At 41.2% G+C, this 21,402-nt stretch overlaps 1 protein-coding gene across 4 annotated transcripts in view; it reads left to right on the forward strand.

Moving 5' to 3' along the window:
- TMEM178A (transmembrane protein 178A) overlaps positions 1–21,402 on the forward strand; it is a 59,519-nt gene that overhangs the window by 25,754 nt on the left and 12,363 nt on the right. The window contains exons 1-3 of one of the 4 annotated variants that reach the window (XM_044925845.2): positions 16,997–17,187; positions 17,859–17,972; positions 21,000–21,137. In XM_044925845.2, coding sequence (XP_044781780.1) covers positions 21,032–21,137 — 106 coding nt within the window. In that variant the 5' untranslated portion in view covers positions 16,997–17,187; positions 17,859–17,972; positions 21,000–21,031. The other 3 variants (XM_006071209.4, XM_044925844.2, XM_044925846.2) reach the window with 3 other exon arrangements.

Below are 21,402 nucleotides of genomic sequence, written 5' to 3' on the forward strand. Positions count from 1 at the left end.
GGGATGTTTGGATGAGATGTGGGCTGAAATCTGGCAGTGTGTATAAGTGTGTGTGTGTGTGTGTGTGTGTGTGTGTGTATTATAAGGTGCAGTGAGAACCGTAGTAAACAAGATACAGTCCTGGACTATATTCAGGTTATCTCATCCTGTGCTCGTCCTCCAGTAAGGACTTGTGATGACTAGATGTGATAAGCACAGGTGGAAACAGAGAATTACAGCTGTCCTTCACACTATCACTGGAACTGGACAGAGGCACATTTATGCCTCAGGATTAAGCATCCAGTGGTAATTTTGGCTGCTTGGACTGTGTGGGTAGGTGGTTAGTTCTGGTAGGGGGAAGGATGGGGACTTCAATTTAGAGTAGGGAGCTGGGGGGTGGGCCTTCCCTCCTCCTGCCCGTTCCCCCTCCCAGCCCACACAGAGATTCCCATCAGAGGTAAGTTCTGCTTGGTCAAGGGGGAAGTTTATCCTTTCCATTCTCATTTTAGGTATTGAACCCCAACACCCCCCACCCCCACCCCCGCCACTGGATTTGGGACCCATGTGTGTCCAGGGCTCTGAGGTGGAATCTCTGCCTCGAATGGCCCTCCTGCCCCTCGCATCCTTTCTACACCTTCCTTTCTCTCCCCAGCTACTCCTGTGCCCTTTTTGTTTTTCCTCTGCCTCTGTGGGCACCTGGAAACCTGCTCGCCGAGCAGGGAAAGAAATTTTGCCCGCAGAGCTTTGGATAATGGTTTCCTTCAGTCTTTGTTTCTGCTTCCTTGAGGGTAAAGGGCAGTATGAGAGCAAAGAGGATGGAAATACACACATTAATATTACAATAAAAGCAACACCATATGTCCATCCATGGCTGCCTGCTTTGTCCTTGTTCATGTAAGAGGACTAATTAGTTATGATCAGATGTGGTCAGATATGATCATAGTGATGCTCATCTGACAGAGTCTGTTAAGATATCTAAGAACTGGTTTTGGAAGCAGATGCAAATTCAGTGCCAGTTCTGTCACTTGTTAGCTGGGGGACTTCAGGCAGATCATTGAACCTCTGAGCCTCTGTTTTCTCCTCTGTAAAACAGAACCTATCTCACGGGGGAAATGTGGGTTAAGCTCTCAGCATAGACCCTGGCACAGAACAAGTCCTCGGTAAACTATCGTCATCACCATTTAGTCGTGTGGCCTAAGGCAGACCACTGTGCCCTCTTTGTGAAGGGACAGGAAAGGTGCCTTATGTAACGTATAAGGATGCACGAGAAGGCACGTTGACTATAGCGTCACAGGCAATATAATAAATAAGAGCATGATTATCATTTTCCTATAACTACACTGTAGCAATTCTGGGGGGTCTCAACAGTGTGCTATCTGGCTGCAGATTTATGTCATGATTTAGAAATGCCCATAGAACTGTCGGAGGAGCCAGAACTCATGGGAACTGGTGTAAAAGCTGCTGGATACAGGGGCATCTTGCCCTGCCTATTGTCTTCCTGCTGCAGCTACAAATGACTTTGAGATTTGGCTTCTTCTGCCATAAGGTTCTTGCCACTGGAAGGTAGTGAGTGCCATCTTCAGCTCTTGTTGGAGTGAATAATAGATAATTCATCCAATTTGGAGATTTTCTTGCTCCTTTGCTTCCTGCCTCTGGAACCTACCAGGCCACCTAACTATGAGAGGGTAGACTGAAACAGTAAAGGGAGTGAAGTTCAAACCTGTCAGTTTTGCTTAAAATTGCTTCAGTTCTGTTCAGTTCAGTCACTCAGTCATGTCTGACTCTTTGCGACCCCATGAATCGCAGCATGCCAGGCCTCCCTGTCCATCACCAACGCCCGGAGTTCACCCAAACTCATGTCCATTGAGTCAGTGATGCCATCCAACCATCTCATCCTCTGTTGTCCCCTTCTCCTCCTGCCCTCAATCTTTCCCAGCATCAGGGTCTTTTCAAATGAGTCGGCTCATCAGGTGGCCAAAGTATTGGAATTTCAGCTTCAGCATCAATTTTTCCAATGAACACCCAGGACTTATCTCCTTTAGGATGGACTGATTGGATCTCCTTGCAGTCCAAGGGACTCGCAAGAGTCTTATCCAACACCACAGTTCAAAAGCATCAATACTTCGGCATTCAGCTTTTTTTAGAGTCCAACTCTCACATCCATACATGACTACTGGAAAAACCATAGCCTTGACTAGACAGACCTTTGTTGGCAAAGTAATGTCTCTGCTTTTTAATATACTGTCATAACTTTCCTTCCAAGGAGCAAGCGTCTTTTAATTTCATGGCTGCAGTCACCATCTGAAGTGATGTTGGAGCCCAGAAAAATAAAGTCTGACACTGTCTCCCTATCTATTTGCCATGAAGTGATGGGACCAGATGCCATGATCTTAGTTTTCTGAATGTTGAGCTTTAAGCCAACTTTTTCACTCTCCTCTTTCACTTTCATCAAGAGGCTCTTTAGTTCTTCATTTTCTGCCATAAGGGTGGTGTCATCTGCATATCTCAGGTTACTGATATTTCTCCCTGCAATCTTGATTCCAGCTTGTGCTTCCTCCAGCCCAGCGTTTCTCATGATGTACTCTGCATAGAAGTTAAATAAGCAAGGTGACAATATACAGTCTTGATGTACTCCTTTTCCTATTTGAAACCAGTCTGTTGTTCCATGTCCAGTTCTAACTGTTGCTTCCTGACCTGCATACAAGTTTCTCAAGAGGCAGGTCAGGTAGTCTGGTATTCCCATCTCTTTCAGAATTTTCCACAGTTTATTGTGATCCACACAGTCAAAGGCTTTGGCATAGTCAATAAAGCAGAAATAGATGTTTTTCTGGAACTCTCTTGCTTTTTTGATGATCCAGCAGATGTTGGCAATTTGATCTCTGGTTCCTCTGCCTTTTCTAAAACCAGCTTGAACATCTGGAAGTTCACGGTTCACATATTGCTGAAGCCTGGCTTGGAGAATTTTGAGCATCACTTTACTAGCGTGTGAGATGAGTGCAACTGTTCAGTAGTTTGAGCATTCTTTGGCATTACCTTTCTTTGGGACTGGAATGAAATCCTTTTCCAGTCCTGTGGCCACTGCTGAGTTTTCCAAATTTGCTGGCATATTGAGGGCAGCACTTTCACAACATCATCTTTTAGGATTTGAAATAGCTCAACTGGAATTCCATTACCTCCACTAGCTTTGTTCGTAGTGGTGCTTCTTAAGGCCCACTTGACTTCATGTTCCAGGATGTCTTGCTGTAGGTGAGTGATCACACCATCATGATTATCTGGGTCATGAAGATCTTTTTTGTACAGTTCTTCTGTGTATTCTTGCCACCTCTTCTTAATATCTTCTGCTTCTGTTAGGTCCATACTATTTCTGTCCTTTATTGGGCCCATCTTTGCATGAAATGTTCCCTTGGTATCTCCAATTTTCTTGAAGAGATCTCTAGTCTTTCCCATTCTATTGTTTTCCTCTATTTCTTTGCATTGATCACTGAGGAAGGCTTTCTTATCTCTCCTTGCTATTCTTTGGAACTCTGCATTCAAATGGGTATATCTTTCCTTTTCTCCTTTGCTTTTCGCTTCCCTTCTTTTCACAGCTATTTGTAAGGCCTCCTCAGACAACCATTTTGCTTTTTTGCATTTCTTTTCCATGGGGATGGTCTTGATCCCTGTTTCCTGTACAGTGTCATGAACCTCCATCCATAGTTCATCAGTCACTCACTCTATCTATCAGATCTAGTCCCTTAAATCAATTTCTCACTTCCACTGTATAATCATAAGGGATTTGATTTAGGTCATACCTGAATGGTCTAGTGGTTTTCCCTACTTTCTTCAATTTAAGTCTGAATTTGGCAATAAGGAGTCATGATCTGAGCCACAGTCAGATCCTGGTCTTGTTTTGCTGACTGTATAGAGCTTCTCCATCTTTGGCTGCATTGAATATGCTGCTGCTAAGTCGCTTCAGTCATGCCTGACTCTGGGCGACCATATGGACAGTAGCCCACCAGGCTCCTCTGTCCATAGGATTCTCTAGGCAAGAATACTGGAGTGGGTTGCCATTTCCTTCTCCAGCAAAGAACATAATCAATCTGATTTCGGTGTTGACCATCTGGTATTGTCCATGTGTAGAGTCTCTTCTTGTGGTGTTGGAAGAGGGTGTTTGTTATGACCAGTGCATTCTCTTGGTAGAACTCTATTAGCCTTTGCCCTGCTTCATTCTGTACTCCCAAGGCCAAATTTGCCTGTTACTCCAGGTGTTTCTTGTCTTCCTACTTTTGCATTCCAGTCCCCTATAATGAAAAGGACATCTTTTTTGGGTGTGAGTTCTAAAAGATCTTGTAGGTCTTCATAGAAGTGTTCAACCTCAGCTTCTTCAGTGTTACTAGTTGGGGCATAGACTTGGATTACCGTGATATTGAATGGTTTGCCTTGGAAACGAACAGAGATCATTCTGTCGTTTGTGAGATTACATCTGGGAACTTAGCCTTGATCTTTACTCAGAAAAAGTTGAAAATATTGTTTTAAAATAGTTTGTATGGTTTTTGAAATTGATTTCAATCATCTATCAAAGCCCAAGACTACAACCCTGTCAGTAATCAAGCCAGCAATAGAACAGGCTCTCTCTTGAGATCCTAAGGGCTGGTTTTAAAGGGGCTTCTAGTTTCCATTTATCTTGATGTGTGTCTGTGACACATCCCAGCATAAATCCAGCAGCCCATCTGGTGAAGGGACATGAGAACATTGTTCATGATAGTAAATATGTTTAGATTTTTTTCACAGTCTGAGCAGAGCTATTGCTCTTGTCCACATTTTCATAAATTAGCTCTACCAAACTGCTTTCCTCATCTCCATGTATAGTAGCAATTAGTCAGTTCAGCTCGATCCAGGGCTTATCTTCATGGAGGAAACAAACTTTTGAAAGTGTAGTCAGTTTGAAGAATTCTATGAAGGCACCTGGAAAGGGCCAAGAGTGCATTGTTTTTAAGGATAATCTGCCCTGGGACACTGCCAACCCACTCTACAATTGGCAGCTTTTCTCCAGAAAGTTGCTCTTTTTTGAGTAGTTGGCGAATTGCTAAAGCCATCAGTATTTATAGGTCGTCATGTGGCAGGTGGGAGATTGCTCCCTCTCACTCCCCATTCATCCTCCACTCTCTCCCCCTTTCCCCATTTTAGAGTTGTAGTTTGGTTTGATATTGTTAGTTTTCAGTTTTTGTGGAACCACGTTCTAGATTCAGAAAGCAGGTTCTTCATCTAAAGGGCACTTGCTAAATGAATGTTGAATGAATGAGCAAATGAAATAAAGAATAAATGATGAGGTGATTGACTCTGATGGCAAAAGATAGTGATTGACACACAGCCAGTATTTTTTTCCCCAAATGCTGGTGACGAGGATGAAATTCCTGCCATCTCTCAGGTCAGGACTCACACTGTAATGGTCCTGCTTATGAAAAGGGCGGGAAGAGAGAGATGTGAATGGACACTAGCGTTTATGAAGCATCACTTATGGGCTAGGCAGTGTTAGAACACTCCATATATGTGACCTCGTTTGACCCTCGTGAACAGTTCTATGAGATTGTATCACCTCTGTTCTACAAATGAGGAAACGGAGGCTCAGGGTAGTCAAGTGTATTGTTTAAATTACACAATGTGCTGGTTCCAAAGCTGATCTTCTAGTTTGCACTCTTGCATGAAGCTTCTTTGTGGGGCTTCCCAGGTGGCTCAGCAGGTAAAGAATCAGCCTGCAATGCAGAGACGCAGGAGATTGAACCCTGGGTTGGGAAGATCCCCTGGAGAAGGGAATGGCAACTGACTCCAGTATTCTTGCCTGGAGAATCCCATCGACAGAGGAGCCTGGCAGGCTACTGTCCATAGGGTCACAAAGAGCAGGACATGACTGAGGTGACTGAGCACAGTACTGCACATGCTGCTTCTTATAGACATATATTAAATGCACACACAAACCCCGCATATTCCCAAGTTTCTCCCAATATGTAGAGTATAAGGGTTTAACCTTCTGATTAAAAAATATATACTCATTGACATTCACATGAATTGAAAAAGTCCTGGGGACTGCAGGGGGAAGACAGCTTCGATGTGCTTCCCACACTGACTGTTTTGATGCCTTCCTGAGTCCAGGAGATTTTAACTTCAGGTATGTATTAACAGCAGACCCAGGTACTATTAAGACAGCTATTGTCCAGACTGTATTGATCTCTTTGAGGTCAGCATGTTGTGACCAGAGCAGGAGTAACTAGAAATGACTGTTGGCCTGTCCCTGCAACACGGTATCCCCTGTGGGTGGCAGGGAAAATACACAGCGTGTGATGCTCCTGTATCCACTAGCTGATGGCTGTATTTGGTTTCACATGAGCCGGGGCTCAGGGAATAGGGCGAGGGAGGGGTATCGGTTACTAGTGCATCTGCCTTCTCTCCAGTGGTGGAATCACTCCCCTGTTTCCCATCCTGCCGCCTCTGAGATGGAAAAAAAGAGGCCAGGACCTGTCTCTACATTTCAGTTCTCTCATATCCTGCTAGAGAGAGCGGGTAGAGGAGGGAAGAGAAGAGGGAGGGCGGGGGGGAAGGAAGGGAGAAAGAGAGAGCGGTAGAGAGTGTTCAGCTGGGCTAACATCCCCCATAAGCCACAGAAAATCACATCCTCTCTTCAGCCTCTAATTGTAAATTCCGAAGCCACCAGATACGTCCCTGATGGTGTACCATGATGTTTCAAAGCTGAGAATCCCTGGTTTGCAAGTTTTAAATGTTTTATTATGTTATAGACTCAGCAACATAACTAAATTCAAGGAAAGTTAAATTCAGCAGACCAGTCATCACCCTAACCCAGTGACAGTGTCCACCTTTACACAGGACTGGGCCTGTTTGACCAGTATTATTTCTGGTTTTCTCCACTGTCACTTTTTTAAAAAAATTTCCTGTGTTGATGTTCACTATCTGTGCAGTAGGTTGAATCCATCAGACTTGGCATTGAACCGTCCCTCTGGCATTGAACCCCAGAGATCATGTGTTTCCTACAGTTCAAGGAACTCACCAGCGTCTTACCTTTAACAGTGTGGTTGTCTGGGTTTGTTCAAAATAGCAGCAGTAGAAATAGTAACAGTAGTAGTATTAACAATAGTAATAATAATTGCACTAATAATATGACATGAGTATTGTAGAAGTACTATATATTTACTCCTCTGTGTGATAGATGAACTGTCATTGTCTATATATTACAACAGAAGAAATTGATGCCCAGAGAGGTTAAGTAACTGGCCAAGGGCACACAGCTAGTGAGTGGTGAAGCCAGAATACAAATCCAGGTTGTCTGGCTCCAACAGATTGAACACAAAGACAATTCCACATTGCTAAAAATTGACTCTCCACTAGTATTAATCATAAGTAATTATAGTAGAACAAGCTAGTATATTGTAGAGAAAGAGTCTCAGCAAAAAATAACATTCACATCTTTCAGGCACTTCCAGTATCCAACCTTCTTGCTCTTAGTTGCTTTTATAGAGTCTTATTCACCTTCATCTGGAAACTTCCTCTCTCCAGTGCAAGAGGCACCAGCCACAGGAGACTTATGGGTGCTTGAAAGGAGACTTCCAAAAGGAGATGTGCCATAAGGGAAAAACAAACACCAGGTTTTGAAGACTTGGTGTAAAAAAAAAAGCACGTCAGATATCTCATTCATAATTTTCAAAATCTTGATTGCTTGTTAATATATATTAAAATTAATACCCCCTGTTTATTTTTATAATGTGACTATTAGAAAATTTAAAATTATTTATGTGGTGTGTTACATTTCTAATGGACAGCAACACTATAGGTTTACTGATTTTATATCTTTCTCCCTTCAGTTCTGGACACTTCATGATGGGTTTGCCCTTCAGGACTGGTTTTGGTCATTTTAGGCTTAAAAGTCAGCTTTAAGCTACTAGGCTTGCTGTACTTAGTTTATTTATCTAAGTGAGAGCTGTTCATGCTGATTCAAGGAGGTGATGAGGAAAACCTTTCCTTTTTCCTGTTTAGCACCTGACTTCCTCTGAAATTAAATCTCTTAGGGAAGAACGTGGTGGCCACCCTGCCCTGTGACCCCACAGTTGATCTTTCCTTTTAACCTGGGATGTGTGCAGGTAGTGCTGGTGGGGAAAGAGTTCTTCATTCTTCTGCTCATGGGCCAGTTATGGAATTCCAAGTTGCTTTTGAAATGTTTTAGGAAACCATGCACACTATTCACCAGCCCTTTCACCTGCTAGAGGACCCGAAGTATCAGTTATACTGCATTCGTCAACAGCTGTGGCCGATGTACCTCTTAAACATCACAGACCCAGAAGGGAAGGCACAGCCTGGCCCTTAAGGAATTTCAGATTTTGGGGGGAGGCAAATTTGCTGATTTGTTAGGAAATAAAGACTGAGTAATTAGAGCCAGATTGTGTGGCTCAGCCTTGAACATCAAAATAAAGCCAGAGGAGGGGGTGAGCTGCATGGGCCATGTGCTCAGAGAAGACTTTTTGAATGAAGACTTTGAGCCTTGAAGGCTTAGTAGGTTGTGGGTTGTTCTAAGGGGAAGGTTGGAGGTATAGGAAGAGATGGGACATGTCTGGGAGGGGTGGGGGGAGCCACTGGGGACCAGTTACAGGTAAGTGAGCTGGGAGTCAGGGATAGAAGGTAGGGGCTTGTAACCTGGGCTTGACTCAGGAGGAAGCTGATGGTATGGTCTCAGAAGGAGCAAGACGAGTTGGACAATGAAAACTCTGAGCTTATTGGTCTGAGTCCCCTAGAAATGTTCTTATCTTCTGTTCGCCTAAATGTGGACGCTGCTACATTGGCACAGCTTTAAAGCTATTCATTATACAATTAAATGGCACCTACCTTGTGCAAGACACCTTGTTTTCAAATAAATACAGAATTCTAAAACAAATACAATGTTACAGGATGGCAAATAAAACTGTCCCACTTCAGTTCAGTTCAGTTCAGTTCAGTCTCTCAGTCTTGTCCGACTCTCTGCGACCCCATGAACTGCAGCACGCCAGGCCTCCCTGTCCATCACCAACTCCCCGAGTCCACCCAAACCCATGTCCATTGAGTCAGTGATGCCATCCAACCATCTCATCCTCTGTTGTCCCCTTCTCCTCCTGCTTTCAATCTTTCTCAGCATCAGGGTCTTTTCAAATGAGTCAGCTCTTCACATCAGGTGGCTAAAGTATTGGAGTTTCAGCTTCAGCATCAGTCCTTCCCATGAACATCCAGGACTTATCTCTTTAGAATGGACTAGTTGGATCTCCTCACAGTCCAAGGGACTCTCAAGAGTCTTCTCCAACACCACAGTTCAAAAGCATCAATTCTTCCGCGCTCAGCTTTCTTTATAGTCCAACTCTCACATCCATACATGACCACTAGAAAAACCATAGCCTTGACTAGACAGACCTTTGTTGGTAAAGTAATGTCTCTGCTTTTGAATATGCTGTCTAGGTTGGTCATAACTTTCCTTCCAAGGAGTAAGTGTCTTTTAATTTCACGGCTGCAGTCACCATCTGCAGTGATTTTGGAGCCCCCCAAAATAAAATCATCCACTGTTTCCACTGTTTCCCCATCTATTTGCCATGAAGCGATGGGGCTGGATGCCATGATCTTTAGTTTTCTGAATGTTGAGCTTTAAACCAACTTTTTCAGTCCTCTTTCACTTTCATCAAGAGGCTCTTTAGTTCTTCTTCACTTTCTGCCATAAGGGTGGTGTCATCTGCATATCTGAGGTTATTGATATTCTCCCGGCAATCTTGATTCCAGCTTGTGCTTCCTCCAGCCCAGTGTTTCTCATGATGTACTCTGCATATTAAGTTAAATAAGCAAGGTGACAATATACAGTCTTGACATACTCCTTTTCCTATTTGGAACCAGTCTGTTGTTCCATGTCCAGTTCTTTTTTTTTTTTCCATGTCCAGTTCTGACTGTTGCTTCCTGACCTGCATACAGGTTTCTCAAGAGGCAGGTCAGGTGGTCTGGTATTCCATCTCTTTCAGAATTTTCCACAGTTTATTGTGACCCACATAGCCAAAGGCTTTGGTAGAGTTATCAATTTAAAGAAACATATTAAGTTCATGATACTGTGAAAGGCAGGTGGATATAGCAACAATCATAAAGGTTTTCCTATCCTACCTTATAGATGAGCACCTAAGGCTCCAGAGGCCCCACACCTTCACACAGCAAGTTTATCTGTGGCATGCAGGGTAGGGTAGAAGGTGGGGAAATAGTGGCAAATTGGCCAGTTAGCCAGCTGTTCCGGTGTGAAGTGAAGACTTGATAGGAGTCTTGAGAGGTGGTGAAGAAGGAGAGGAAAGAGGAGAGCCACTGGTTAGACCATTGTACAGTCAGGTGTTTCATGAGTGTGTGTATTTCTCTGTGCATTTGGGTTGATGTGCGATGCTCATTTTGGAGAAGGCAATGGCACCCCACTCCAGTACTCTTGCTTGGAAAATCCCATGGATGGAGGAGCCTGGAAGGCTGCAGTCCATGGGGTCACTGAAGGTCGGATACGACTGAGCGACTTCACTTTCACTTTTCACTTTCATGCATTGGAGAAGGAGATGGCAACCCACTCCAGTGTTCTTGCCTGGAGAATCCCAGGGACAGGGGAGCCTGGTGGGCTGCTGTCTATGGGGTCGCACAGAGTCAGATACGACTGAAGCGACTTAGCAGCAGCAGCAGCAGCGATGCTCATTTAAGGTTCAGACTCCTAGTGTGTCTGATTGTTCTGGTGGTGAACATGGGCAGATGCTGAGAGATAACTCGTAATCCAATGCTGACGTTTACTGAGCCTTAGAGTGGGCCACATCCTGTGCTATCTCTGTTTCTCACAATAACCCCATGAAATATCTGCCATTGTTCCCACTCTTTTACAGATGAGGGAACTGAGTCGTAGAGAGGTTACGTAATTTGCCCAAAATCGTACAGCTGGGATTCACATCTGAGCCTGGCTGACTGCAAGGCCTTTAGCCACTGCATGTACTGCCTCATCATTGATTGATGATTTTTTACAGCATCTTCTGCTGTTTCTCACTTTTCTCAGTCATTTTACCTAGAGTATGTGTTTCTGTAACTTAGCTCAGAATTTGATTCATTTTTCTTAAGCATCAGAAACAACAGAAATTCACCAGCCCCTAAGCCCCATCTTTAGCATAGTCTATATATCTTATTCTGTGGTTTATATCATCATTAGAGTGGCTCTGTTGTTGGTGATGGACAGGGAGGCCTGGCGTGCTGCGATTCATGGGGTCGCAAAGTGTTGGACACGACTGGGCGACTGAACTGAACTGATTGGCCCTTTAAGAAGCTAATTAATCACTAAATATAGACCACGAGTTGTTCTTTTCAACCCCCTGCGTGTCTCTTCCCCCCATTGTGTGATGCCATCTGGTGCTATGATCTCATGCTTTTTGTGTTCCTTTCCAGAGAACCAGATTCATTGCTCTCTAAGCCCGGAAAGCCAGTTAATTTCAAAGTTTGCATGCATGGCTTTGAAAAAATTTGCATCTAATGCCTCCTTGTGGATTTTCACAGTATCGCTCTTCAATATATCTCACGGAACTTCTATCTTGACCACCCTCTATGTATATACATATTCTTGTCTTTTTATCAGAACTTTGTCTTTAGCAAACCATCAAGCAACTGCAGGTCTTTTCCTGTGTGATTTTCATGAAGTTTCATTTTGTCAGTTTTACGTGCATGCTATAGGAAATTAGAGCTTAATAATATACTTTCCTTTTCAAATCGATTTGACTTTCTGCTATGATGGTGGAACAAATGTTTAAAGGATATAAAAGAGCTAATGGCAGGCCTCTGACCCTACTGCTGATCTGTCCTTTCTCCATCTTTACCCCCACTTCTGCCTGAAATCTCGAATAATCTTTCAAGGGAGTGTAACTCCTGGGCTGTAGAGCATTTTCTTGCAAACTCAAGGAAGTTGCTCTGGGTTCCCCACCATACTCCTAATCTTTGGGATTTTAGATGCTCCATTCAGACCTTGTCACTCTCCCCACTTCCTATGTCTTCTCATTTCAGAGTTCTTGGCAGTTTAAATTTAGCCTGGAAGCCTCCTGGGGAAGGAAAGGTAATTTGGTTGTGTGTGCACTGCTTACCTCACTCCTGGCACGTGTGGGAAGCAGAAGAACACCGGGCTGGCAGCCCGCCTCCTTTCTGCTACTGCCTCTGCCCCCTGGGATCACACCCATTTCCAGCAGGGGTGGAAGAGGAGATGGGCTCTGAGAGTATTAGTAATGATGTTTAGCAAGGGACCAAAGATTTTCTTAGCACAGGAGATGGTAGAAGGCCAGCCCTCTAAGTCTGAGAGCAATCTTCCCAGTCCAACCCCATATCTAGCCTTAAGCAGCTTCTGTGAGATGCAGGAAGGATGAGGCCACTGAGTCAACCATGAGCCAATGCAGTCTCTGAATAATGTGTGTTGAAAGGTATGGAAAATGTACAGACAGAAGCCTCAATTTCGGTATCAGGTTTGTTTCCAAAAGAGCATATGCTTGTACTAAACTGAAAAATTTGTTTTTCACTTCAAACTGACAGTTCATTTAATAACTACAGTTTTTGAATTTATGATTACCAGGGGGGAAGGATGAGAGGAAAGGATAGATTGGGAGTTTGGGATTGACATTAATATACTCCCGTGTTTAAAATAAAATGCCTTTCCATGAAAACAAACTAACTACAGGTCTCACCACCCAGAGAATTAAGAGGCATTTCTAAAAGAGTAAGGATTCCTAACTTTCCTGAGTGAGCATTATGCAAAGTTTGGGTGACATTGTATATGTTAAAGTGTGGTTATTGCTTTGTACTTTGTACTATTGCTTTGGTCTAGTTACTTAACCTTTGTGAGCATCAGATTTTTCCTCCCACCTAATGGAATTAATAATACCTATTTTATGTCTAGTTCTTAGGGGAATTGGTGAGTATCAAATTTTGACAAATGCTTTTTTTTTTTTTTCATTTATGAGGTGGTTTCTGCACTTCATTCTATTGATAAGGCATATTATATCAATTCATCTTATGTTGAACCAATCTTACCATCCTGGCATAAATTGCATTTGGTCATGATGTTCTATCCTTTTTATATGTTGGTGAATTCAGTTTGCTAGTACTTTATTGAGGACTTTTGAATACATAATCATAAGAAATGTTTTGTAATATTCTTTTCTTGTGATGCCTTTGTTTTTCGTATCAAGGCAAACCTGGCCTCATCCAATGATTTGGGGATTGTTCCCTCCTCTTTTTTTTTTTTTAAGTGTTTATGAAACATGGTTAATTTTTCTTTAAACATTTGGTAAAGTTCACCAGTGAAGCTCTTTGGTTCTGGACTTTCCTTTGTGGGAATTCTTTTTTTTTTAAACTAAGTTGATAACTAACTCAAGGCTCTTTAGTTGATATCGATCAGTTTACATGTTCTATTTCTTCTTGAGTCAGTTTTGGTAATTTGTGTCTCTCTAGGAAGTTCTCATATAATCTGTAGTATCTAATTTGTTGACATATAATTTTTTCACAGTATTCTCTTGTTACCATGTTTTGTTTTTGTAAAGTGTTGTCTTCTGTTTCGTTCCTGAATTTAGTAACTCAAGTCTTCTCTCCTTTTGCCTTGAATGGTCTAGATAAGGATTTATCAATTCTATTAATCTTTTAAAAAATCAATTTTTTAAAAAAACTTTCCTCATTTTTCTAATCAGTACTAACTTTACTTCTACCCTAATTATGTAATCTCTCTGCTTTGGGTTTAGTTTGTTCTTCTCTTTTTAGTTTCTTCAGAAAGTCAGGCTGCTGATTTGAGACTTTCTCTTTTAATATAGGCATTTACAGGCGTAAATTCCCTCTAAGCAGTGCTTTAACTGCATCTCATGCTGCTGCTGCTGCTAAGTCGCTTCAGTCGTGTCCGACTCTGTGCGACCCCATAGATGGCAGCCCACCAGGCTCCGCCGCCCCTGGGATTCTCCAGGCAAGAACACTGGAGTGGGTTGCCATTGCCTTCTCCGAGCTGCATCTCATAGATTTTCACATATTGTGATTTTGTTTTCATTAATCTCAAAGTGTTTTTAAACTTTCCTTGTAATTTCTTTTTGACTCATTCATTGTTTAGAAGTGTTACTTAATTTCCACAAATTTCTGAATTTCCAAAATTTCCTTCTGTTATTGATTTCCAATTTCATTATATTGCAGTCAGAGAACATACTTTGTATGACTTTTAAATGCATTGAGACTTATTTTATTGCATAAAATATGGTGTATGCTGGGGAGTGTCTGATGTACGCTTGAAAATTACGTATATTCTGCTGTTTGGTGGAGTGTTCTGTAGATGCCTGTTTTGTCGAGTTGGTTTATAGTGTTGTTCAAATCTTCTGTTTATTTCTTGACTCTCTGCTATTCTACCATTATTGAAAGTGGAGTGCTAAAGTCTCCAAATATTACTGTTGAATTGTCTATTTCTTCCTTTAATTATGTCAGTTTTGTTTTTTTTTTAGTATTTTGGGGCTTTGTTGGTAAGTGGATAAAATGTGTTTAAAGTTGTTATATCTTCTTAGTGAGTTGACCCTTTTATCATTATAAATTGTCTTTCTTTGTCTCTAATAACAGTTTTTGTCTTAAAGTCTAATTTTGTTTGATTTTAGTATAGCTATTCCATCTCTCTTTCGGTGACTATTTTCATGGTGTATCTTCTTTCATCTTTTACTTCCAACCTACTTGTGTCTTTGAATCTAAAGTGTGTCTCTAGTGGGTATCACATAAGGATCATGTTGTTTTATCTGTAATGCAATCTCTGCTTTTGTTGGAATGTTTGGTCTATTTATATTTAATGTAATTCCATTTATGTTTCCCTGTTTTGTAACATTACAAATGGTTTTGTTGTTTGCTTGTTTCTCCATGTGGATTCAGTTACTGTTGCTTCATTCAGCCTGAAGGACTTCCTTTACTATTTCTTATAGGCCAGGTCTGCTAGTGACACATTCTCTCAGTTTTTGTTTAACTGGAAATGTCTTCATTTCCTGTTCATTTCTGAAGGATAACTTTGCTGCATTTAAAATTCTTTGTTGACAATCCTTCTTTCAGTGCTTTGAATATGTCATTCTACTCCCTCTGACCTCCATGGTTTCTGATGAGAAATCAGTTTCTAATCTTTTGAGGAGTCCTTACATATGATACATTGTTTTATTTCTTGTGGTTTTCAAGAGTCTCCATCTTTGGCTTTCAAGAATTTGATGATGGTGTGTCTGAATATGAGTTTGTCCTTTTTTTACTTCATCAAACTTCTTAGATGTATAGATTCATGTTTTTCACCAAATTGGGAAAGTTCTGACAATTATTTCTTCAAATATTCTTTTTGTCCCTTTTTCCTCTCCTCATTTCTGGGACTCCCATTATATTCCTCAGACTGGATAATATCAATCGATCTATCTTCAAGTTGACTGATTATTTTTCCTGCCTGCTCAAAACTTTGTTGAGCCCCTCTAATAAATTTTTAAATTTCAGTTATTATACTTTTCAACTTTTGATTTTCTATTTATTTTTCTTTTCATACATTTCATCACTTTACTGATATTCTCTATTTGGTGAAACATCATTCTCACACTTGCATTTAGTTCCTTGGACATGGTTTCCTTTAATTCTTTTAACATATTTAGAACATTTGATTTAAAGTCTTGGTTAGGGACTTCCCTGGTGGTCCAGTGGTTAAGACTCCACATTTCCACTGCAGGGGGCAGGGGTTCAATCCATTGTTGGGGAGCTAAGATCTCACATGTTTTGCAGTGTGTTAAAAACAGAAAACAAAAACCAAGAAACAAAGCTTTGAATTGTGAAGTCTTGGTTAAGTAAATCCAGTGTCTGGGCTTCTTCAAGTGATAGTTTCTATCGACTGACCTTTTTTTTTCCTATGTATGAGTCATATGTTCCTTTTCTGTGTTTGCTTTGTAGTTTGAAGTTGAAACTGGGCATTTAAAATTATATAGCAATTCTGGAAATTAGATTCTCCCTCCTGCTCAGAGTTTGTTATTGTTTTTGTGTCACTGTTTTTTTTTTTGTTTGTTTGTTTGTTCAGTGACTCTACTGAACTAATTCTGTGAAGTCTGTATCCTTTGTCATATGTAGGCCCTAAAGTCTCTGCTTGACTAGCTTAGTGGGAAGCTAATGACTGTACAGAAATGTCCTTAACTGCCTAGAACCAATAAGTTACCAGTCTTTGCTGATGGATGGTGTGTGTGTGTTGGGGCATGTCGTTCAACTCTGCTTTAGCCCTTCAGTTCCTGCTTAGAGCCTCAAAGTTAGCCCAAGGATGAGTATCAAGTAGAATGATAATTTTGAAAAACACAAATGTAAACCATTAATACATTTTCAGTCTGTTATCTATTATTATTCTCAGCTCAGATCATTTGCTCTTTGTAAGCACAGGAATTTTCTGACTTATAAACACATAACATATATAAACACTGAACTTATATGCCTTATAGACCTCACAACCAAGGAGAAAAATAAAAGGGAGCTTTGAGCTTTTTGGAGAATCTGTGGTTTCATAAGGAAAAGAAAAATAAGCTTCCAAAAACCAGAGATAGTCTTGGGTAGTATTTTTCAGCTGCCTGTATCAGAATTACTTGGGATGTTTGTTAAAAGTCAGGTTTGTGGCTCTGTCCCAAATCTTTTGATTCAGAAGATCTTTGGTGAGGTCCAGGGTCTGCATGTTAAACTATCTCCCCAGGTGATTCTTACGTACACTAATGACTGAGAAACTATTTATGAGAGATGATCCTGTAGGTGCCTTCATATCAGGGGCTAACTGGCTCATGATATTAACTGTGCTCAAATATTAATCTCCCTTTTCAATGTCTGATCTTTAAAAAAAATTTCACTTTATTATTACATTTACTCAAAGTCTACCAATTAGAGATTTATTTGCATCTATGAGAATATTTTTTAACAGCTGCTTGAGTTAAAGGATTAACATTTACTCACAGCTCTTTAAAATTAATCTAATCAGTTTGCATTTATCCAAACAACTGATCACGGTGATTTACAAGGAAAGAACAAAGTTTTGTTATATTGTACTTCGAAATGAAGATAGATACTTTTGTTGGATTCAGCAAATTTTAGGGGAAAGAATAGGCCTGTGTTAATCTATGCAATAAAAGCATGGATTGGAAGGGAATATAGAAGAAGTTGCTAGATAAAGTAGTGAGTATTTTCCCTTTTCAAAATATTATGCAAACAACCAGAAAAGGGAGGAAACACATTTCTTTCTCCTTTTAATATTACCCTTTCTCTTAGGACCTTGAATTCAGATCAATAAAATTTGTATTAAGGAATTACTTCAGCTACTCTAAGGCTAGTTAGGCTCTTGTGGGTTGTCTGGAGACCTAATTACCACTTAAACCATCATGTGGAAGGCTCTTTATGGAAAAATGTCTTCTGGTTTACAAACAACACACTTCCTGATGTACTTTTTGATTATTTGAGAGTTTGAGGTTGGATCAAATTTGGATGCATGAGATTTATCTGTGTTAACATTCCAAGCTGATTTCTCCCAATCCTCTGTATACTTTTAGACCATGTCTCCTTGAGGAGTTTTGTGTTTAATTAACACAAATTCAGTGTTGAAAAAAACAATTAAGGGAGTTTAGATTCTTATCAAATTTAATACATTCAAAGGTAGAAACATGATTTAAAAAATTATTTCATGTTTTGGGTTTTTACTGCTTTGACGTGTCTCTATTAATGAGAGTAATCAATAGATTCTTCTCCCTTGTCCCTTCAAGCCAGTTTAGGATGCATTATCCTGCCTTCAGTTTCCAGAATTCTATTACAAATGCACAAACTAGTAGCTCACATTTCTTATTTCCTTCAAGGTATTGCACAGCGATGTACAGCCATCAAGTACCACTTTTCTCAGCCAATCCGCTTACGAAACATCCCTTTCAATTTGACCAAGACAATCCAGCAAGATGAATGGCACCTGCTTCGTGAGTATTTCCGGGAAAGGGTCAGAGAGGAAGCGGTGTCTTTCTGAACAAAAAGCATTCCCACCAGCCGTTTCAGATCTGGACTGAAAGATGCTGTGCTGATCCTGTGTGGGCCTCTGGGCCCCATCTGACTTGGGCAGAGACTCAGAGGGTCATGTCACCATGCCAAGGTCACAGCTTGTTTGCAGATCGGACGTGTGAGAGTGAGGCTTGGGGTTCTGGGAGACAGTGCAGAGAGCTTGTCTGTCCTGGTGGCATCTGTATACAAGCCACATCCTGGGTGTTTCCTTTACCAAGTCATGGGGTACAAGGCCCTGATCTGGTAATTGTCTCAATGAGCCCAGGAGATTATACCTTAGGTGCTCTTATTTTTGTTTTGTTTATCCAATATTCATTTTAGTTACCGTTTCTGTCTCAGACCTTGGTTTTTCTACTCAAATATCTTTATTGAGTGTATGTTATAATTTTCTCAGAAGGTGTCTGTTACCTCCACATCTTGATGGCAGGAACTCTTTTGTTACTGTCAGGAAAATGTGAAAGTCAGAAAGGATTGTCAGAGTGACACTGAAGAAAACTGATATTTACCTGAAAACTATTGATTCACGTTGCCTAGGGATAGCTAATACAGGAAAGTAAAAAAAAACTAGGCCTAATTCTTTTTAGTGTTTACCCCAGTCAGAGGTTGACATTGTCATTTCCAATGCAGTGAGTGCAAGGACTTCAGTGATCTTGTTTGGTGACCAAAGTCACTACAAAGGCAGAGTTTCATTTTGCAAAGTAAAATCTCTCTGCAGAGCAAAGGGCTCTATTTTGAATCTCAAACACATAAATGGAAGCTCTTAAGATACTGCCCACAGCAGTGGTATAATATTATAGATATTGTGATCGGCACATTTAGAACTTGGAAAGTCCTTGGCTTAAATGTGGTTTATTTCTTAATAAACCTGAAAATTCCTGAAAATTATTTTTGGCTGGCTGATCTTAATGGTCATTTCTCAACAGACCTTAGTTAGAGCCTTATCTAAGTGTTCTTATAATTACTTTTGAGCATGTTTGGGGTTCTTTGCCTTAATCATCTATCCAGAAAGCCACATAGTCATTGGTTTTAGGTGAGAAAAGATCATTACTGGGTCCTGAAAAAGAACCTTATCTCTTTACTCTGAGTTTGTACCCTGTCACTGCCCAACAAGACCACGTTGAGCACTGTCCTAATCCTCTTTGAGGTTCTCATGGAAAGATGCTTTCAGCAGTCTCAGGCGTGGCTCTTTCCAAGACAGTCACACTTGGTGATCTGTACCATGTTTACCAGATAAGCTTAACATGTCTGGTACTAATACAAATCCCATGTGGATTATATCTGAACCTTGTGTGTATACGTTTTAATGGCCATAGAAAATAAAACTTGAATCACAGGGAATTTAGGAGGTTGTGAGATTATGGTGGCTGAGCTATGATGATATTGAATGTCTCAAAATGACCTACACTGTAATATTAAACAACCCCTTTAAATGAACTGTGTCTGTGACCCCTAGCTCTGTGATGTATACACTTTCCCTTCTAGGCTGCAATGCCCTGATTCAGTATAGATGCTCTGAGCTGGAAATAAGAAATTCTTTTGAAAGAAAGGGATGAACCATGTGTGACAAGGCCAAGACCGGACGCTACTGTAATTCACCGTGTATACGCCACCTTGAGTTGCCGGGGAGCCGCAGGAGCACACAGTGAGGTGGTGTCTGCCTGGGCACCCTGGCAGAGCCGCCCACGCTCATGCAGCAGGGTGTGCCTATTGCCTGGGCTCTGTAGGTGCATAGGTGTGCATGATCCACCTTGCCCAGGACTGGTGACTGGCCCCAGGGTCAGCCTTATGTTTGGGATCTATTGCTTTAAGAGGGATCAGAGAAATTTAGCCACAATTTTTAAAAGTATCTTCATTCAAATTTTAAAAAGGAGAGAGGAAAATAGAAAAAATAACAGGAGGGTGGGCAATCAGAGTGTGTTCTTTGCTCAGTCATGTCTGACTCTTTGCAACCATGCGGACTATAGCTCCCCGTCCATGGAATTCTCTAGGCAAGAATAGTGGAATGGGTTACTATTCCCTTCCCCAGAGCATCTTCCTGACCCAGGGATTGAACCTGCCTCTCCTGTATTGCAGGCAGATTCTTTACCATCTGAGCCACCAGGGAAGCCCAGTGCACCAAAGTACATGAAGTCAGTCCATCTCTTGGTTATGGCCCAGCAGGTGGGGAGGGGATGGGTTCCTGGCCCCGTGATCACAACCATTGGTGGTTTTGTGATAGACCAAACTTGACAGTTGCATATACAGTGGGCTTGGCCATGAAAACAGCCCTTCCTTAACCTGAGTACTTGGATGCATGAGTTGTAGGACCTGTGTTTAGGGGAGAGGGCCTTTATGAGCAGATGTCTTATACGTGCATCTTGGGTCCCATTTTAGGTACAACTGCTTTCACTTTCTCAAATTCTTTTTGAAAATAGGCAGGAGGAACTATAACTGAAAAATAAAATAATTGGCATCCTTGGTGTGCAGGTAAAACCATGTTTCACTGTAGCTGACTTTTTAGACTTTTTCTCCAAAGTCAAATTAATTAGTCACTGTAGTTGGTGGCGACCTAGGTTTCTGTTGCTCTTTGAAGGATAATAAAGATCTTTTGCAAACCTTCTTCAGTTTGTTCAGTACAACCTTGTTTGTTTGCAAACAGACTCTTAGTTTGTTAAGTAACTCGTTATCTATAACCCTTGTTTGCCCTGGTGTCCTCTGGTCTGTGTTCTACTTGGTATGGACTTTTCCATGGATTTAGAGAAGGCAGATGCTGATACCTCAATTCGTTATACCCCATCTGTCCTCTTACTGAATACCTGGGAAGTTTATTTCCTAAATCACCTTGGCCCTATAGATGCTATGCCTATCCATGCAACTTATTAATTTTCACAGTGTATACAGAGCTCTTCATTCTCTAATTTTCAATAACTCTCCTTCTTGTTATTTTGAATGTTTGTATTTGAGATTAGATTTAAGAAGAATCACTGCTGGCTTCCTGGGCATGGCTGTGGCTGTCCTGCTTTGTGGCTGCATCGTGGCCACGGTCAGCTTCTTCTGGGAGGAAAGCCTGACCCAGCATGTGGCTGGACTCCTTTTCCTCATGACAGGTACGTGGAGCACCTCTGACACCTTTCCCAGAAAAAGTGAAGGCTATTCTGCAGCATGTAGCTTCACTTTGTTATCTCTCTGTTAATTTTATTTTCACTTGTGAGAAAAGCAACCAAAAGGTTCTTTGGCTTTGGTAGGCAATACAGAATTTAAAGAAAATAGCAATGTTAAAAACACAGTCCTGATTTCCCTATTGTGGTGCATTGCAAGATTAGATGGAGATGTCTTGGGTTTAATCTCCGTATGAGGCAGATCTGATTTTTC

The sequence above is a fragment of the Bubalus bubalis genome, chromosome 12, assembly GCF_019923935.1.
Source record: "Bubalus bubalis isolate 160015118507 breed Murrah chromosome 12, NDDB_SH_1, whole genome shotgun sequence".
NCBI classification, from domain to species: domain Eukaryota; kingdom Metazoa; phylum Chordata; class Mammalia; order Artiodactyla; family Bovidae; genus Bubalus; species Bubalus bubalis.